The following is an 18,749-nucleotide window of genomic DNA, read 5'->3' as shown; positions in this document are numbered from 1 at the left end:
TCACTCCCTAGGAGGCCCAACATCCTTGCTAGTGCACCGCTCGATGTCTGGCTCTGATACCAGTTGTAACAGCCAAAACTCACTGCTAACAGATATTATCCTATTTTGGCTTTCCCTTCAGGTTTTAAAACGTGTCTATTAGAGAGAGATTTCTACACCCTTATTAGGAATGATCCTCTTTTGGCTTTCCCTTGTCTATTAGAGAGAGATTTCTACACCCTTATCAGAAATGGTTCGTTCTCCTCTCCAACCAATATGGGATCTCAGACAGAAAAACTAACCTATAAAAGGAACCTTCCCAAGTGAATGAGTAGAGGAAAAGTGGTAATGCATATCCATAACTATAAAACAAGAGATATTGGAAAGCATCCAGAGAGCAGCTGAAACAATCGACGCAGTTATTTAGAAAATGAGAATTAATAAGCAAAAAAGAACAAACAACTTTATAAGAGCATAACGAAGGAAACAGAATTATTACATCAGCCTTCCCCTCTGCTCTTTTGCTTCAGTGAGAGACAAGAGCCCAATTGCACAGCTAACCCCGACATTCATCTAAAAGAAAAAACCACGCGAAGGTAAGATTCAGGCGTGACAATTCATGAGAGGTAATGCTTCCTGGTCATCAATACAAAAAATGTAATCCAGAAGAGTGTGCATTGTGTTATTTACGGTTCTCTTGGCAAGGTCTTGTAATGGCAGACACCATCATAATTTTACATGAACATTTATATTTTGTAAGCTATCATGTAAAAATATGGGAACTGTATTCTTAAAGTAGAAATTCAAAAAAGGAAAAAGGAAAAAGGAAAAAGGAAAAAGCATAAAGAGACATGCATTCTACATCCCACTAAAACAAACCCAAAAACTTGTATGGACCAGATCGCCTATTATGGCTTCTGACAGAGGATGAGATAGCTACAAATTCTATAATCTAATCAGAAATGGGAGGAAGGTTTACATTCAACCAGGGAATGACCTCAGTGGTAACATTATGTGCTTCACATTGTCCCCTTTCATGGTTGCTTGATTGTCGAGGGACCAGAAAGTTTTGTTCTCTTATGGTTGCTTGATTAACTAAACATCCCAATCATTCTCCCACCCATCTTTGTTGGGTCTAGCAGTAAGGCCATTAGCTGAAATGCTTCCAATATGGCGCCCCCCTGGCGATTTCACAGCGTTTTCTTCATCCCAGTCATCATCCCAACCCTGATCCCAACCTACGGCAGTTTCAACTTTGACAGCTGAGGAAGATTCTGGCAGTGCCATTTCAAGCTCTTGATATGGGATACCGCCTGCTTGTCTCCTCCTAAGCTTGAAGCAAGCCCAGGACCCCCCAAAGATTAGGACTGCAAGAATTAAGAAGTAAGCACCGTTGACTGGTGTTACTAGCTGGTCAAATGAAGGGAGATGCAGAAAAAGGTCTTCTCCAGCAACAAGAGGGCTTGTGTAAAGCACACATTCCCCATTTCCAGCATTTAATACTAATTTCATGTCTTTTAAGGTCGTCAGTGGAATGGTGATCTGAAAAATAATAGAACAGAGGACTGTAACGAATGGAAAAATAACTGGAACTAATATAGAATAGAACTTGATCTAATAATCTCACAGGACATACGCACAATAGAATGAATGAATTCAACAACCTGACCACAAAAAAAGAGTCATCACAAAATTTTGATACATAAGCTAAACCATTAAAATGTAGGGATTTTTCTTTGAACGGTTGGAGATGCAGACTTCATTTGAGAAGTGGATAAACAAAAATTTTTAACGATGCAACTGATACCTGAAAGTTTAATTGAATACATCAACTCTAACTGTGGTAAAGAAATTTGAAAAAAGTTACAAACAACATTCCCAAAAAATGAAGAAATAAAGAAACAATGGTAGTATAACATAAGGCCTAGCTGAAATTCGGGACAAAATAGGTTGAAATTACAAGCCCATACCCTTTTTGAATGATGTTTTAAAATCTTAAGCCCCTTGAAAAAGTTTCCTCCAGTAACATTCACATCTAGCGTATCTTCTCCTTTGTTCAGGACTAGAACAGCCAAATCTTTGGACTCTTCAACAAGGAAAAAGAAATAAATATAAGGTTTCATTGAGCATTAATATTAAACATATCAGAAATTAAGCAAAGTCAGTCAGTTTAAGAAACTCATCGACTCAACCCAAAAGTTACAAAGTGGTAAAAGCCATTCGGTTCCACCAAGTGAACATGCATTAAAGAAACCCTCAGAACATAGACATGAGGTCTCAATATTCAACCACTTATCAAAATCTCATGTTAACGGGCCAGTCCCAGGTTTCATACAGAAATAAGCATTAATTTAGGACATAATTTGGAAGTAGAAATTGCATTTCCTTCAATAGAATCATGTAAGAAATAAAATTCACAAACCAAAACAACGGGATACTAGCATCTGAAGGGACTCCGCATCAGTCACTTTACTAGTCAGACAAGAACGGACCGCAAGTTTGCTTAGATGTTATCCAAAAACAGATGTTCTAAAATGTGGTTCAAAAAAAAAAAAAAAAAACTGAACTGAATGAATTAACAAATACGAACAGGGTCAGATGCCAAAAAAATAGTAAAAACTAGATCTCAAGTGTCCAATTTTTTCTCTTCTTATCTACGTTACCATGTCATGATAACAAAAATAAAACATGTCAATTGCATTTTTGCTTCTCTTCAATAAAATTCTACACAATTGCAAGCATTTACTTTATGCTTAAAATTCAAGTCAAATATTGAGTTTGAGCTAGATAAATATGAAGTAAATATTTGAACAGGATACTGGGCGAGTCAGGTTTTAAAATATAATTAAGTCTTAATTTGGTTGGACCAACTAATTCGGTTATTTAGAAATTGGAGAGGCTAAAAATTCAAACAATGAGTATGAACTGACATAATGAAGGATTCCCGAATCTTGGAACTTTTTCCCGTGTGGTACTACAAATGCTAATGTTAGTGAAACATACTTGCACCCCATCCCTAAGAAAATTGATAGAAGAAATCACGAAGACTTCAGACCATAAGCCTTGCACGTATATACAAAGTTATCACAAAAGTTTTAGCAGAGAGGCTAAAATTACTCCTCATAACATTACTGAGCAAAAATTTTCATTATTAAGAGGGAAGGCAAAACATTGTCTCTTGCCTTATTGAAAATGAGCTCATAGGGAAGCAAATCCCACATCACCCTTTCTATTGTCTCTCATCACAGAATATTTTAGCAACTGTCGAAGGATGTTTTGTAATCCCAAATTAAATAAGGAAAATAGTCTACCTCCCTAATTTATCTTGTTGGATTTATTTAGATTTAGTTACCTAGTATCTAGGGATTATTATTTAGAATTATTGTTAACTAGAGATTTATTTAGATTTATCTCATCTCATTACCTATTATGTAATGATTTATTTAAATTACCTAGTATATAGGGAATTTAGATTGTCTATTGATTTAGACTTAATTAGCCTTTCTTCCTCTAAAAGGTCATGCAATTCTCTGAAAATTAATAAGAAAAAACAACAAGCTAATTTAGAGTTGCAACAGCAAGTAATACCTCCATAATCGTTGATGATACCATCCTATTCTCATCCATTTTGCATTCAGAGCTCTAAAATCTTTTGAAAGTTATGAAGGTTTCTGAAGCAGCCAAAGCCTTGGAATTGAATTCAACCTTGGAACGTCAACTATGTCGAGCTAAATTGTGAAGATCGTTAGTGCACAAACGAACCCTAATTTTTAATCATTCTTTTGGATTAATGGCCAAGTAACTACATTGGTTTTCCCTTAATGATGATCTAAAAATAATCTTCCTACTAAGGCCCAATTCTCAAGAAGATCCAATGGGAGATATCTCTTTTCTCCAAAAATGGCTGGCTCACCTTGATCCAAGCTTCTCTCTCAAGTAACTACGTTGGTCTTCCCTTACCTCTTATTTTATGTCTATTCTTAAAATGCAGAAGAGAGCATCTGAAGCAATTGAATTGAGGTCATTCGAAAAGTGCAGCTTATCACCTTGTGAGTTTGAAGGAAGTCTTACATTTGACTATCTGAGTCGAGCCCTTCTTGACAAACGCTCCAGGAATTCTGATGATTAGCTCATGAGAAATGAGCACTTTGAAGGCAAGTGTTAAGACCAAGTAAGTATCCTCATCATCAGCTTGATAATGTTGACTCTTGAAATTGGTCTCTAGAAGTCCTCTTCAGTTGCAAATCTTTCCTCCAAGATCTAATTCCTCCATAAAGATCCTGACCACCAATTATGCACCATTATTTGAAGAATAGCTACCCCAAAAGAGTGAAAGTTCACATTTAGGAAATTTTCTCGACAGTATTTTGGAACATGTTTTCCAACGGCCAAGCAACAAAATTTTAGAACATATTTTCCTCTTTTGGGTGGTCTTTGATTTCAAGGAGGCCAACATCTCCTCTCTTTTACTTAATCCATTCAAAGACCACTACGGTCATTGAGAAAATGTCACCGATTTATTAGAAGCTTTGTCCGTGACTTGGTTGGTAAAGGATGCCACCTTTCTGACCAAGTAATAGGGCAGTCTAAAACCCGAAGGTTTTTTCAGCAATTTGATTCTAATTTGTTAGTTGGATAGGATAGCCAAACAACTCCTGGGCATACCACAGGTAGGCAGACCCGTATGACAACATGGTTGTATCTGAGGATGAAAATATGATGTAATAGTCTATATCATTGTGTACAGCCAACAAATATGAACTGATAAAAAGTTGATCCTTTATCATGCAAGAAAAACAGAGAGATCTAAGAACTTCCTCATGTTTGAACAATCATTAACCGGAGTAGGTTTAGAAATCCTCAAAAGAGTGTAAAGAAACAAGAATAATAGAGGTATGGTTTCAATGTGATATCTTGGAGAGCAAATGCAACTTCCAGAAATACTCAACTGGCTTCTAGGCCGCAGAAGATGGGAACTTTACTGCCACACAACTGACCAATACCAAATTCCAATGACAATACTAAAAAATTATATGACCAAGCAGATATGCACAAAAATAGACACCAATCAACTACAAGTACAAATTTAACAAGCGATAGTTCTGGAGGTAGCACGATTCTAGAGGTATAAAAACCTAACAGTGTAGAAATTGGAATCATAATCCACGCCGGAAGAAAATGGAAAAGCATGGTAAAAATCAAGCTTAGAAAATGAATAAGGTCAAAGAGCAGCTCGTATTTACCAATTATATTACTTTCAATGCAAGCAACCAACTTCTTCTGGTCCCTGCACTTCTTGTTGTCGGGTACACCATCACAAATTTCACGATTACTTGATTGAAGACCGCCTTCAGTCCTGTTTCTCTTGTTTGTGTCCAAAGGCTTACCATTACCAGCCTCGCTAACATTATGCGAACTACCAGAACTCGAATTATTGAGTCCTTTCGAATCCAGATTAGACGATGAGTTGTTGGGTGCAGGCGGGGGTGGTTCACGTCGCTTCTTTCCATCAACGGGTGCAGAATCCGAGTGATTCATAGAAGAATTCGGACTGATGAGAGGCAAAACCTAAAAGGCGAAAACGAAAAGTTCATAAAATAGTACAGAGATATAGGAATCTTTCTTCAATTCTTTCTCTCTTCTTAAAGAAAGTAGATAATTACAGGTGACGTTCCGGTGGAGTTATCTTTTGAAGCCGGGTCTAACAACTTTCTTGAATCCCAAAGCGAGGCATTGGTTACCTCCGAAACAACAGCATAACAGAAAAACAATGCCAGAAAGCAATCTCCGCGCATCGCCATCGAATTCAAATCAAATCAGGATAATTCTCTAGCCTTGAAGATTGGAAATGTCAGAAATCACTCTTGCTAATTTCATTCTCCGAGAATTGAACACAATCAAATACACCACATATTCTCTCCAGCTTAGAAACACAGCCCAGATTTAAGCAGCGTACACAGAATTGCAAGAAAGTGTAAGATGATTTTGAGGGGAAATTTCTCAAAAGCTCCAAATTCTGGGATTTCCAAGTTGATGGTTGTTGACACAGATTGATGAGAAGAACCGTGGCGGGGAAAGAATTTTATCGATGCTGCCTTCAGATTTGCTGTAATTAGCGGGCATTTTATTCTTAGTCTATTGGGCCTATGAAAAGGAAAGGCCCAATAAAGACATTGACAGATCCATGGACCCTAAACTTGGGCCTTATCCTTTACTACTGATGCTGAAAATGCCATTAAAGTTCGTGTAAATAAATAATAATTACTTTTAGTTTCCATAATTTAATTTATGTAATATTAAGAATCTTAATGATTAATAGTTATTCTCAAAGATCTGATTTTAATAAAATTATATAACTTTTAATTGTAAATAATTTGTACAATTATTTAATTGAAAAATTAATTATATCTTTATTTTTAGAAATGAATTAAGTAAATACTTAAAGTATCGAAAATTGTGTAACAATCATGAATTTAGTTCGTCCCTAATTTGGTATATACTTGGAGATACTTCAGCACTAACTAAGGAATCCAAAGCTTAATAGTCAAAAGAGTAGAAGGAGAGGAATCTACAACAGAGACCAAAATAATTGCTCTTTAGAAGAGTACTGACAAAACCTGCCGCCGATGAGTGTCAAGTGTGTTTCAAATTTCATGCCCGGCTCGTGTATTGGCCAGTCCTGGTATCTACCACTATGCTATCGCCTACGTTTACAAACAGAGGGACATTCACAACAGCTCCAGTTTCAAGAGTTGCGGGCTTCGAACCACCTGTCAATCAAATTTCATCTTTAATTAGAAGGCTGCCAAAGTAATTATTAAGAAAAAAGTATTGTGGCTGGAGGGTGGGGAGAGGACAGAATGGTGCTTGGTGAAAAAGAACCAATCCGAATGACTAAGACCAGGAAATCTATGTCGACCATGACGCAGACACAAACCATATGGTTGAGGATCGAGCGAATCGAGGTTAACGAGGTTGTCGCTTGAAGGGAGGAAATTGTTGTTTCCAATCATCATGTGGGTAATGGAATGTAACAGCCAAAACCTACCATTAGTAGATATTGTCTGCTTTACCCCGTTACGTATCACTGTCAACCTCACAGCTTTAAGATGTGTCTATTAGGGAGAGACTTTTTCCACACCCTTATAAGGAATGCTTCGTTCCTCTCTCCAACTGATGAGGGATCTCACAGAATGTGGGACCTCACATTGAAATTATCATAAATGTTCAACTTTTTAAGGAATGTCTAGTCTATGAATTAGATCTCTGCAACTTAAGATTAGGAAATCATACTCATATTAGAATGTACGTTTGTTTATTCTAAATTAAGGACTTGATAATCTCAGGGACTACATGAACTCAAGTTACATAAATACAAGCTATGAAATGTACCTAAAACAAGTTAAAAACTCACAAGCTAAAAACAAACTATACAGATTGAGACGGTTACAGTTGCTTTTCTAAATAGTACACAGCATAAATTTCATAAATCTAGGTGATACGAAATAAAGAGACTTAATCATGCCACAAACATTTCATAGTTGATGACAAGATCCATGCGCGTTGCTTGGATTTATGGAGGTTTTATTGTATTTTTTAAAATTATAGAGAATTCTCTTTAAGATTATAAGTTACATTTAGATAGTGGTCCGATGAAGATAAAAGTTACAACCTTTTAATTAACCATAGGTTACTATAATGTTTATTTTCAAAGATATAAATAGTTATTCATGTTAGTGCTTTAGTATGAAAATTTTAGAAATTATAATGAAGTTTCATATTATGCAAGCTATCTGCTTCAGCTTGTTCCTTTGCATTTCTTGTGTTTAGATTTGCATGTTAGAGTCATTCAAATAATTTTTATTAAACTATCTTGTGAAATGATTCAAATCACAAGCTTAGAAATAAATTTTTTTTACTCTTGATCTTGATCATCAAGATAATCCATTCTAAAAGGGTTAATTTAATTCCTTATCATTTTTGGGTGCTTGGGATCTTGATAATTAAGAAATTGGTTTTGTACACTAATCTAATCATGCTCAAATATGTTATGGAAATTTTAGCCCATTTAAATACAAAGAACCTTATCTCGCTGCAAATCATTAACAAAGCATTGAAAGAAGATTTTTTTTAGGTCCTAAAAGACAAGTGTGGTACCTTGTGCAGTGTCCCCTTTCAGTCCAGGATCAACGTCAACCACAGTCAATTGAATTGTGTTGGGAACCTCAAAATCAATAACCTAAAAGATGGGAGAACAGAGAAATGAGACGACTCAAGAATTACTATCATCATATTTCACTTCTTAGAACTGATGCCACACTGTCACTTTGTAGAAACTTGAAGGCAATGTTCATGGCATGTGACTCATTCATCAAGAAATAGGAAAGCTGCTAAATCTTATCGTATTTTTCGAGAGCGAACCATTTAAGAGCCACGTTGTTATGAACTCTATTCGGGACACACAGTAAAAAAAATGCCTGTCAAAAGCTGTCTAAGTGATCGGATTTACCTTCCCATTCCAAAACAATACGATGCAGTCCATTCCTTCTTTCAGCCACTTTGTCCTATCACCAACGTCTGCTGCATTTAGGCGTATTTCTTCATACGTATTCTGAAAAATGAGCCAATTAGACTTATTTGATGCAGGTGTGACTAGCAAACTAAAATGTATTCACTAACTAGCTTCCCATAGAAAGTGACTATGAGAAGAGCTACCCTATATATCAAGTTGTCTAGAGAGAAATTCTTTGCGAATTATGAGAAAGGAGACAATAACGATCAAATCATAACTGCATATACGTGTGTGCATGTGCGTGTGTGTGCGCGCGCGTGTGTATTTATATACCAGATCCATGAAAACAAACTGGGAACCATCTTTGTATGTGAACTGCTTGACTTCCTTGTATACATTGGCCTCATCAAGCTGGAAAGACAATTAAAGACAAATGATTAAGAACGGACGAGGAAGAAAATATGAAAGAAGAAACAACACAATTGTAGCAAATCTTTTCCAAAATCAAGGTCTTGAGAAAGCATTTGAAGGCATAATTCATTTCCAGTGTGGTTGGATATAGCATCCTATTTTCTACACAGTTGTTGAAATCTAGCAGATAAATCTGTCTTGATAATGTCAATTTTTTGCAAGCCCAAGCCCACCGGTAGTAGATATTGTTTGCTTTGGCTCGTTACGTGTCACCCTCAGCCTCACGGTTTTAAAATGCATCTACTAGGGAGAGGTTTTCACACCCTTATAAGGAATGTTTCATTCCCCTCTCCAACCAATGTGGGATCTCACAATCTACCCCCTGGAGGACCAGCGTCGTGGCCGGCACACCGCCCGGTGTTTGACCTTGATACCATTTGTAACAGTCCAAGCCTAACACTAGTAGATATTGTCCGCTTTGACCTGTTACGTATCGCCATCAGTCTCACGGTTCTAAACCGCATCTACTGGAGAGAGGTTTCCACACTCTTATAAAGAAGGTTTCCTTCCCTCTCTAACTGACATTGGAATCTCACGTTATGAGTAGCTAAAAGCTCCCATAACTTTCTAGCCCGTTTAATAGGATGGGGATATCAATGAAATAAAAGCTGAAACAGATATCTGAGTTCAATTTAAACAAGAGAGATGATATCTACCAAAATCAATGGGAAACAAAGTGGATGATATTGAACCATTCAGCAGTGATTATAGGTTTGAAATATATATGAACTGAAAATTCTCGCATGCATGACTAGATAATAATTCTGCTACTCACCGAGCTTCCTGCTCGAAAAGTTCTCTCAACCGTATTTCCTGATACATAATTGCGAATTTTGGTCCTTACAAAAGCTGCTCCTTTGCCGGGTTTAACATGAAGGAACTCTATCCAAAAAACAACAATTCAAGAACACTCACTCCGGTTTGAAAAATCGAGCAGCAATAAATAATGATTGGGGAAGGGGAAATTAGACAAGGGGTAGAGAAACAACCTAAAACCCGCCAAGGAAATCCATCCACTTCAATATTGGTGCCAACTTTGATGTCGTTGCTAGTTAACGCATAAATCCCTGAAAGTGCAACAAAAATTACAACGCTATACCGAGGAATGAAATTCAATCGAACATTCAGAAATGACACGGAGCAATGCCATAATCGAAGGGTTTACTCGAAAATCTGGTACGCGAATTAGCCGAGGAAAACCGCCGGGTTCGGAGAACAGACGGCTTCGAAGAGAGCGAAAGAGAAGTCATTGACGATGAGCGGCGGGCGAGAAAAGCAGAAGACAACGAGGCATTACAGAGGAGAGCGTCAGCCATGTCTGGGAGCGTCTCGGCAACTGTAAGTGGTTTCTCTGAGCGTTCCCCCTCGAGTCTTGCGAAGAATGACAGGAAACGAGTGAGGCGTCGTTCGGGGATAAGGCCTGGGAGGGCAGGATTTCACCTTTTACCGCCCTTCTTTAATTGGTCTTAACCATTTTTTTTTTTTTTATTAGGATTATTAACTTATTTAAAATTTTATTAATTGAATTAGTTTATAAGTTCATAAAATTAGTTATTTAAATTTAAAATATATTTTTATTTAAAATATAATTATATATATGTATACTTAATTTGATAATTATTTTTATTCTGTACAACTCTTAAATAACTAAGTAATTTTAGATTTTTAATTAAAAATATAAAATTAATAAAATATATATATATATATATATATCTATAAATTTTATATTTTATCTAATAAATACTTATAAACTTTTAAAAGGTTTAATAGTCGAAAATAATAAAAAAAATTATTGTCATTTAATGTTTTTTTTCTTAAATACCAGACTTTTAATAGTATTTAAAAAAATACATTCAACTTAAAATGTTTTATTAATATTCTTCAATTTTTTTTAACATTAAAAAATACTTTTTGATTTGCACTCGGTCTACGGTCTAAAAGACCCATAAAATCCTTTACATTAAAAAAATATATATATATTACGGTATGAATAAAAGTCATCAATCAATATCTATCTACAAATGTTTTAATGTTACTCTTGAAAATTTATGAGTACATTTTAAACGTGCGTAACAACAAATATATTTTTTGAATTTAAAAAAAAAAATTAAAGATATTTTAATTTTTTTTTTTAAAGTTAAAGTGTAATCATCAAAGGATATTTTTAAACAATTTTAAAAGTTAAAATAGTGTTTTTTGTAAAGTAATTTCAATTTTTATTAGTTTAAGGACATTTTTATATTTTTTAATTAAGAATATTATTGATTTTTTTTTTTAGATATAGGGTAAAATTCAATCCTATTTTTATTAATTTGATCAAACAAATAAATATAATGCTAAATAAAAAAAAAATACAACGCTAAATAAAAAGAAAAAGAAAAACAAGATATGATATTGATTTGTTTAATCATTAGTTTTGTACAAATATTAATTCGCAACCGTGTCGTGGGCATCACCAAGTTCTGTGCAATAATTGCTGTTCATCACCTCTTCATTTCCCTTAATTAATTATCATTATAATCCAATAATCTATATAGTTTTTCGTAATTCGGGTCCGGTTTGATTATTTTTTTAAAATATATAATTTTTTAAATTTAAAAAATCAAATGTTTTGCTTATTCCTTTTCCCCTTAGCCACTACCGAGCGGGAACTGAAACGCGTGCGCCGTGCGGTGCGCAGCCACCGGCCCTGCCGGGTGTCAGCCACTGGCGGAATCAGCCTCCCGACGCGATTGTTCAATAGTTGGCCTCTCTCTTTCAGCGCGGTTGGTGTCCTCCCATCTCCGCCGCTGGATCCATCAACCCAATCAGCCTACGTCACAACCAATCAAATCAACGGCCCTCAAGGCCTCCGACTCCCACTGGAAATCTGGACCATTTTGGGGTTCCGTTATATGGCAGGCACAAGCGTAGTAAAGTGCAAAAGAGGAGGGTACTTCGGTCATTTCATCCTCTGAAACCGTAGTGCATGCGAAATATGCGATTGGATTAAAAATGGTATGGCGCATTATACGGAACTGTCTTTTTGGCGCAGTATTGTCATTTAGATAATCCGCTTTAACCTAACCCACTCGCCCTTGTCGAGCGTGTGTCCTATTCGCTGCTGAGCTAATTTCCGTCATTTCACTCTAATCACGCTGACCTATCAATGATCACTCAAATGCTTCCTTTAGTAATTTTAATTTTAATAAACTCGCTTAATTTCAAATAATAAATAAATAAATATCTAATTTTAATTCATTTTAATACTTATAATTTTTAAAAAATTTAAATTCAAGCGAGTAGATTTTTAATAAACTTTAAAATCAATTTAGATCCGTCTGTCCCAGAGTTAAAGTTATCTAAGAAAGATATTGATACAGATGAATGTAATTGATAGATTTTGCATTATTTTACTTTAGAACTGGAGAATAATATTATTATTTTTGTATATAAATAAAAAATTATTATTATTTAATTTATTTTAATAAAATTAAGTATTAACGAACGGGTAATTAATTTATTTATTTATTTATTTTGTTAAAAGTGTATTAAAATTAAAATGAAAAATAATAATTAAATAGAAGAAAGGGTAAGTGGGGATGGCTGTGTCTTGAAGCATCATCGTGCATCAGTGCATGCATTTTGTGCTTCCCAACTTCTCCTCTTCATCCTCTCTCTCAATCTCTACTTTATTCCTCGGTTGCTTTGGGAGCACTCGTCTTCTCCGTTCAACTTTCCGATTCCGATCAGAGATCCAGCTCTAAGGTACCTGAAATCTTACTCTCTTCATGATTATCTCTTCTTTCCTCAATCTTCAAAGCTTCAGTCCTGCTCTATTTCCTCTGAATGTTTATATCCCATGCGCACCTATGTTTTTTTTATGGTAGTCGTGACTTTAGCAAATTTAGTTGCTGTTTGAGAGAGAGAACTAGCTATTATCTTAGCTCTGTTTCTCCTATGATTGTTAGTATGGTGCCCTGTTTGGTCGACTAATTTTGACTATGGATTGCTTGGCTGCTGGAGTTTATCTAATTTAATTAGGGCTCTCGTTTCCGCGTCATGAATTTTGGTCTTGTGAAATTTTTAGAATTGAGATTGAGGAATGGCTTCGAGGACTTGCATGAATGTGTCATGCGGAGCATCCTCTTCAACCGAATGGAGGAAAGGTTGGGCTCTGCGATCTGGCGATTTTGCTACTCTCTGCGATAAGTGCGGGTAATTTTTCGGGCTCAAAATCTATTTAAATTTTGTAGAAAGCAGCGGAAGCTCTGTTGAGGTTTCTGCGCTATGGCTCGACTTTATTTTAACTACATTTATACTCTCTCTCCCTTTCTTGTTTTACGCCTGAGGTAAATAGGATACAAGTTTTCGAATTTCATTTGGCTTGCAGCTGGCCGTAAGATTTTTAGTTTAGCCGTCGTAGTATAGAAGCTAGAGTGGCCTCTTAGAGTAAGAGGGTGCTCAAGAGGCATAAATTAGCCTTGAATTGTGCTTTACCAGCTAATAGTTTCTCGCTGTATTATTAACTTCAATATATTTTTAAATTTTTTTCCTTCAGGTGCATTTCATTTTTCTTCTAGCATTATGCTATCTAGAATTAAGAAATTTGGGTGCATAGGATTTATCATCTTATTTGTGTCAAAGTTCTATATATATATATATTTTAGAGATCCTAAAAATGTCACAATTAATGAACTGTTAATAGGTCTGCTTACGAGCAGTCAATTTTCTGCGATGTGTTCCATTTAAAAGACTCTGGCTGGAGGGAGTGTACCTCATGTGGCAAGGTAATCCGATTTGGAATAATCAATCTCTTTTCTTTTCAATGCTTTCTCTTCCTTGTATGCCTAGATTTTTATCAAATGGTGTTTCATTGCAGAATCTTCATTGCGGATGCATTGCTTCCAAGTTCCTGATGGAGCTTCATGACAGTGGGGGGGTGAACTGTATAAGCTGCGCTAAAGATTTAGAGCTTCATATTGTAAGAACGTACACCCGTATAACTCACTGGTTTATGTTGCAACTTGCTAGTTATTGACTATAGCCCACAAATGCCCAACTTTTTTACTTTTAAGTTATGCTTTGTGGCATATTCTTTCTTGCTCTTATCATGGTCCTTCACTTAAACTGGTTTACATGTTGTATTTAGCATCTCAAGTATTTAAGTTGAAGGTGTCCCTCCTTGCTACAGTTGTACGTTTTTCTGTTCCATCTTCTATGATAAAGCAATTGATATTTATAAATAAACAAGAATCCTTTGTTTTATTTAAATGAACTTTCTATTTGAGCTTTTGGATTATGTAATGATGCACAAAGATTATAAGATTCTCTTATCCCTCCAACAATTATTCTCTCCTACCAAATGATATCTAATTCATTATTCTGCTTATGGGATATATTACTACAGACCGGTACTAGTGAAAAGCTGAATGGGCTTGGCACACCACAAGTTCAGAATTCTGGTGCTTTACAAACACTTTTAGTGGAAGATGATAACAGTGATAGAATAAGGCTCGTCCAGCAGGGAAACAAGGCAGAGGGAAATGAACTTAGGGAATCACTCCTATTGCAAAGTAATGACAAAACTGGATCCTTAGTTCAAATGAAACATGAAGAAAATATTTCTCTGGTGAAAGATGTTGGGTATGTATCTTCCTTGGAATTCAATCAGGTGACGACAAACGGGTTGAATGAAACTGCCAAACAGGAAATCTGCAAAGCAGATAATGGAACAAAGTTTACTTATGATTCTCTTGCTTTCGGATGTGGTAACTCAAATCCTCTTCCCGGTGTTTCTAGTGATGAAAAAGAGGATAGCAAGTCATCCTCTCCTTTGCTTCTAGGTTCTAGATCTCGTCATCTTATTCCGAAGCCCGCACGTGCATTATTTAATGTAGGCTTAGAGCCAAATGCTAGCATGGTTTCACAAGTACGCGTAGCAAGGCCACCTGCTGAAGGGAGGGGGCGGAATCAATTGCTTCCTCGTTATTGGCCCAGGATTACTGACCAAGAACTGCAACAGATATCTGGAGCGTATCCATCCCTTCATTTTAATTGTTCTAGTACTTTCTGCCAGCATATTTCCATGTCTTGAGCAATTATCATTATCATACTCCTTAACTGTCTGATCTTAAGTTCAAATTCCACTGTTGTGCCATTGTTTGAAAAGATGCTCAGTGCCAGTGATGCTGGTCGGATAGGCCGATTAGTTGTCCCAAAAGCCTGTGCTGAAGTAAGATTTGCACCATGATTTGTCTAGTTTTGTGACGATGTTTTATGTTTACTGTAGTGGATACTGTAAACTGTTAGGTGATCTCTGGACAACTTTGCAGGCATATTTTCCTCCAATCTCTCAGCCAGAAGGCCTTCCTATAAGAATTCAAGATATCAAAGGAAAAGAGTGGGTGTTTCAGTTCAGGTTTTGGCCCAATAATAACAGTAGAATGTATGTTTTGGAAGGTGTAACTCCCTGCATACAGTCCATGCAGCTACAAGCTGGAGATACAGGTACGTATTCATGGCTGGATTACTTGAAAGCAACAATTTTAAACTATTAACGATTAAGTTAGTGATTTTTTGTTTCCATTGTTTATCCTTCTAATAATAAAGCCAGAGAATATGCAGTGGTTTGTGCCAGCTGATTTTTAAATCAGTTTTCCTCTTCCATCAACGTTTGCAGATTTTTCTTGGCTGAACTATCTTATTTTATTTTTTGTTTTTTTTTTTTTTTTTTTCTGGAAGTACTATTTAAAATTGAATGGTTTTCTTGTCATTTTGGCACAGTGACTTTTAGCCGCATGGATCCTGAAGGCAAACTTATTATGGGATTTCGCAAAGCATCAAGCTCTTCTATTATGCAGGTAGCTGGCTACTGCAAGTTTTTGAATATTAAACACTAAAAAGTGTAAAGTTGAGATTGAATTATTTATTTGATTGAACAGGATACTCATCCAAATGCTCTCTCTACTGCTGGTGGCCATTCGAGTGAATTCTTTTCAAGTGTTTTTGAAAATCTTCCTATGTTGAGTGGCCATTCCAGCCTTCTACAGTCCTTGAAGGGCAATATGGATCCCCATCTCAATTTATTGCCTGGGTACTTCAATCAACCTGGTGCTGATATGAGCTGGCAAAAAGCTGAGAAGCATGATGATAAATCAAGAGAGGGCTTGCTCCTGTCTTCAATGCTTGCACCAGAGAGGAAAAGAACTCGAAATATAGGGTCTAAAAGTAAAAGGCTGCTCGTTGATTGTCAGGATGCGCTGGAGTTGAAACTCAAGTGGGAAGAGGTGCAGGATTTGCTTCGTCCACCACCAACTGTCAAACCGAGCAAGTTTGTGATTGAAGATCATGAGTTTGAAGAATATGAAGTATGTGATATATGTGGTTTTAATTCCTACTTTTATAGAGGTTTTTATTCTTGGTGTTCATCAAGGGCAAAAGGTTTTCCCCAACCTTGTTTCATTGTCCAAGTCCCTATTCATACTGCTTTGTCCCTGTTTTTTCCAGTTTATTTATCTTGAGTTAATATCAAATCTAAGCAAATACCTGTGTCTAGGAGAGCAGTCATGTTGAAGTAATTGTTGCACGGTACTGATCTGACAAGCATGTATAAATTTTGTGTATTTTCAAACAGGAACCTCCAGTTTTTGGAAAGAGGAGCATTTTTTTGGTCCGCTCAAATCGGTAATTGTTTTCTATGTTTAATAATGTTTAGAGTTCAAGCTTTACAAGTTTTATAATTGCCATTTGATCTAGCTGTTACTTTTTAATTTGACTGTTATGAACAACATTTGCACCACATATGTTCACATTACAACCATCATGCATACAGCACTGAGTACCCAAAATATAATCCTTTATTCCAGAATACTTCCGCTCATAGAATTTCAAGTACTTTAAACCTCCTATTTGTAAGTACCGAAAAGATAATCGTTTCAACTGATATGTCTTCTACCAGGGGGCAAGAGCAATGGGCACAGTGTGATGATTGCTCTAAATGGCGAAAATTGCCAGTTGATGTACTTCTGCCCTCCAAGTGGACATGCGTGGAAAATATTTGGGATCAAAGCATGTAAGTACTTGCTTTCCTTCCCTTTTTTACTTGTCTACTCAAGGAGAAACTGTTCATAGTGAGAGAGCTTATACTCTATTTTATACTTCTGAAATCATGTTCTCAGGAGTTCATGTTCTACACCTGAAGAACTGACAACAAGGGAACTGGAACATATTCTCAGATTAAATAAGGGTATGGCTGTGTACCATTATATTCTCCAACGATTACTGTTCGTTTCCTCTCCTCTGTCTTTGTGCAGATGAGCATGCATCCATACATACGAAAGAATGACATTATAGTAGTATACAACACAGTTTTCAATAGCAGTTTATATTTGTGATTTGCATGCGGTTTTATCATTTTCACATTTATTAGAACTTGTAGCACTAGTATTATTAGGTTATAATCGTCACTTCAACTGCATAAGTTTACATGAATTTAAACATCAGAGAGAATGCAGCTTTGCATACTTCAAGGTCTGCACTTATTAGCTTTGACGGATCTTAAATGATTATATCTGCATGGTCAATTAATTGCTTATCTTTACGTGCCAAGGCACAGAACAAGTGTTTATATTAGTGTCTACTCAAGATTTTTCATGTTGTTATCCCGTGCGTTCATTGCATTTACTTCATGCTTTCCATAGATTATTGTCATATACACTTTGTTCTAAATGCCCAATTTCCAGAATTCAAGAGACAGAGAACTTTGGCTTTCAATAGACCAATCCAGGATCATGAATCCTCTGGTCTGGATGCTCTGGCAAATGCTGCAACTTTAGGAGATAATGTCAGTGATCCAGGTACTGCATCAGTTGCAACTACAACAAGGCATCCGAGGCACCGTCCTGGGTGCTCATGCATTGTGTGCATCCAACCACCCAGTGGAAAGGGAAAGCACAAACCTACATGCACATGCAATGTTTGTATGACAGTTAAACGTAGATTTAAAACTCTAATGATGCGCAAGAAGAAGCGGCAGTCTGAGCGTGAAGCTGAAATTGCACAGAAGAATCAGCTTAAGTGGGGCTCTAGAGATGAAACTGAGTTGGACAACACCTCTAGACATGTATCCCTCAACCTCGGTCCTTCTGAAAATGAAGCCCAACTGACAAATGAATCCAGAAGCCGAAGTAATTTGGTCGAAACTGGTAAGGACCAATTAGATTTGAATTGCCATCCTGACCAGGAAAATGAAGTACAAGGGGTGTCGAACCGAGTGAGCATGATGAGTCTCGTTCAAATAGCAAGCCTGCCATTGGAGACGTACTTGAAGCAGAATGGTCTTACGAGTTTGTTACCGGAGCCACAGGTAAGTTTGGCATCATCACATGCACCAGCACAAGGTGCAAATGAGGTCGAAGGTGCGATGAACGATGATGATGGGTGTTTTGCTTCTTCTGCCCAAGACCAGGAAAGTGAGGGAGAAGAAATCTGTGAAAAAGATCAAAGTTGAAATTCAATCGTGGCTCTTGTTCATGATTATTAAATACTAATATGTTAAGTATAGGATATTTAATTTTAATGTAAATAGCAAAAAAGTTTAGTTCCTTTTTCTTCTGGCAAAATGTATATAACTTTCTTGTGGTTGATAGGGTCCTTCAGAGTTGTCCCCCGTTGTCAAATATAAAATTGGTCATGGTCTTCAAGACAATTTTGTGAACGGGAGGTCCTCGTAACAATTGACACAAAATCCTGTTCGGACAGTTGAAGTAGAGGTGTAGATCTGGATCATTCTTCCGTGACTGTACGG

General features: G+C 36.4%; 3 protein-coding genes across 5 annotated transcripts; 1 reads left to right on the top strand and 2 right to left on the bottom strand.

Annotated features, from left to right (window-relative positions):
* Positions 1-637: 637 nt before the first annotated feature.
* Positions 638-6,208, bottom strand: LOC111470002. The gene is made up of 4 exons (XM_023115443.1): positions 5,643-6,208; positions 5,223-5,547; positions 1,950-2,065; positions 638-1,521 (listed from the first exon to the last, which is right to left on the bottom strand). The coding sequence occupies exons 1-4, from the start codon at positions 5,778-5,780 to the stop codon at positions 1,075-1,077; spliced, it is 1,026 nt and encodes a 341-aa protein (XP_022971211.1). The 5' UTR covers positions 5,781-6,208; the 3' UTR covers positions 638-1,074.
* Positions 6,209-6,417: 209 nt separating this feature from the next.
* Positions 6,418-10,401, bottom strand: LOC111470003 (elongation factor P). Its single transcript, XM_023115444.1, has 7 exons — positions 10,128-10,401; positions 9,952-10,029; positions 9,738-9,844; positions 8,825-8,902; positions 8,489-8,590; positions 8,137-8,218; positions 6,418-6,749 (listed from the first exon to the last, which is right to left on the bottom strand). Exons 1-7 carry the CDS (start codon positions 10,276-10,278, stop codon positions 6,631-6,633), a joined length of 717 nt encoding a protein of 238 aa, XP_022971212.1. The 5' UTR covers positions 10,279-10,401; the 3' UTR covers positions 6,418-6,630.
* A 2,148-nt stretch (positions 10,402-12,549) lies between these two features.
* LOC111470050 (B3 domain-containing transcription repressor VAL2) lies at positions 12,550-18,586 on the top strand. Of its 3 annotated transcripts, none has more exons than XM_023115520.1 (14): positions 12,550-12,709; positions 13,032-13,159; positions 13,650-13,731; positions 13,824-13,925; positions 14,352-14,712; positions 14,842-14,977; positions 15,080-15,176; positions 15,277-15,451; positions 15,728-15,804; positions 15,886-16,311; positions 16,578-16,627; positions 16,902-17,015; positions 17,122-17,189; positions 17,686-18,586. In XM_023115520.1, exons 2-14 carry the CDS (start codon positions 13,047-13,049, stop codon positions 18,450-18,452), a joined length of 2,568 nt encoding a protein of 855 aa, XP_022971288.1. In that variant the 5' UTR covers positions 12,550-12,709; positions 13,032-13,046; the 3' UTR covers positions 18,453-18,586. The 3 variants fall into 3 exon arrangements, with proteins under 3 accessions (XP_022971288.1, XP_022971287.1, XP_022971286.1); XM_023115519.1 differs by having other exon boundaries at positions 14,788-14,977; XM_023115518.1 differs by having other exon boundaries at positions 14,352-14,977.
* Positions 18,587-18,749: the final 163 nt, after the last annotated feature.

Source organism: Cucurbita maxima, unplaced genomic scaffold (genome assembly GCF_002738345.1).
Source record: "Cucurbita maxima cultivar Rimu unplaced genomic scaffold, Cmax_1.0 Cma_Scf00043, whole genome shotgun sequence".
In the NCBI taxonomy this organism is placed as follows: Eukaryota; Viridiplantae; Streptophyta; class Magnoliopsida; order Cucurbitales; family Cucurbitaceae; genus Cucurbita; species Cucurbita maxima.
The sequence above is the reverse complement of the archived record's forward strand: the minus strand, read 5'-3'. Positions and strand labels throughout refer to the sequence as shown.

Excerpts from the sequence above, each read along its gene's own strand:
- LOC111470002 (XM_023115443.1), bottom strand. The coding sequence starts at position 5,780 with ATGGCGATGCGCGGAGATTGCTTTCTGGCATTGTTTTTCTGTTATGCT. Across the intron at positions 5,548-5,642 it reads ACTCCACCGGAACGTCACCT|GTTTTGCCTCTCATCAGTCC; the intron begins GTAATTATCTAC and ends TTCGCCTTTTAG. Across the intron at positions 2,066-5,222 it reads CATTGAAAGTAATATAATTG|AGTCCAAAGATTTGGCTGTT; the intron begins GTAAATACGAGC and ends TCCTTGTTGAAG.
- LOC111470003 (XM_023115444.1), bottom strand. The coding sequence starts at position 10,278 with ATGGCTGACGCTCTCCTCTGTAATGCCTCGTTGTCTTCTGCTTTTCTC. Across the intron at positions 10,030-10,127 it reads TTCGCGTACCAGATTTTCGA|GGATTTATGCGTTAACTAGC; the intron begins GTAAACCCTTCG and ends TTGCACTTTCAG. Across the intron at positions 8,219-8,488 it reads TATTGTTTTGGAATGGGAAG|GTTATTGATTTTGAGGTTCC; the intron begins GTAAATCCGATC and ends CCCATCTTTTAG.
- LOC111470050 (XM_023115518.1), top strand. The coding sequence starts at position 13,047 with ATGGCTTCGAGGACTTGCATGAATGTGTCATGCGGAGCATCCTCTTCA. Across the intron at positions 15,805-15,885 it reads CAAGCTCTTCTATTATGCAG|GATACTCATCCAAATGCTCT; the intron begins GTAGCTGGCTAC and ends TTGATTGAACAG. Across the intron at positions 16,312-16,577 it reads ATGAGTTTGAAGAATATGAA|GAACCTCCAGTTTTTGGAAA; the intron begins GTATGTGATATA and ends ATTTTCAAACAG.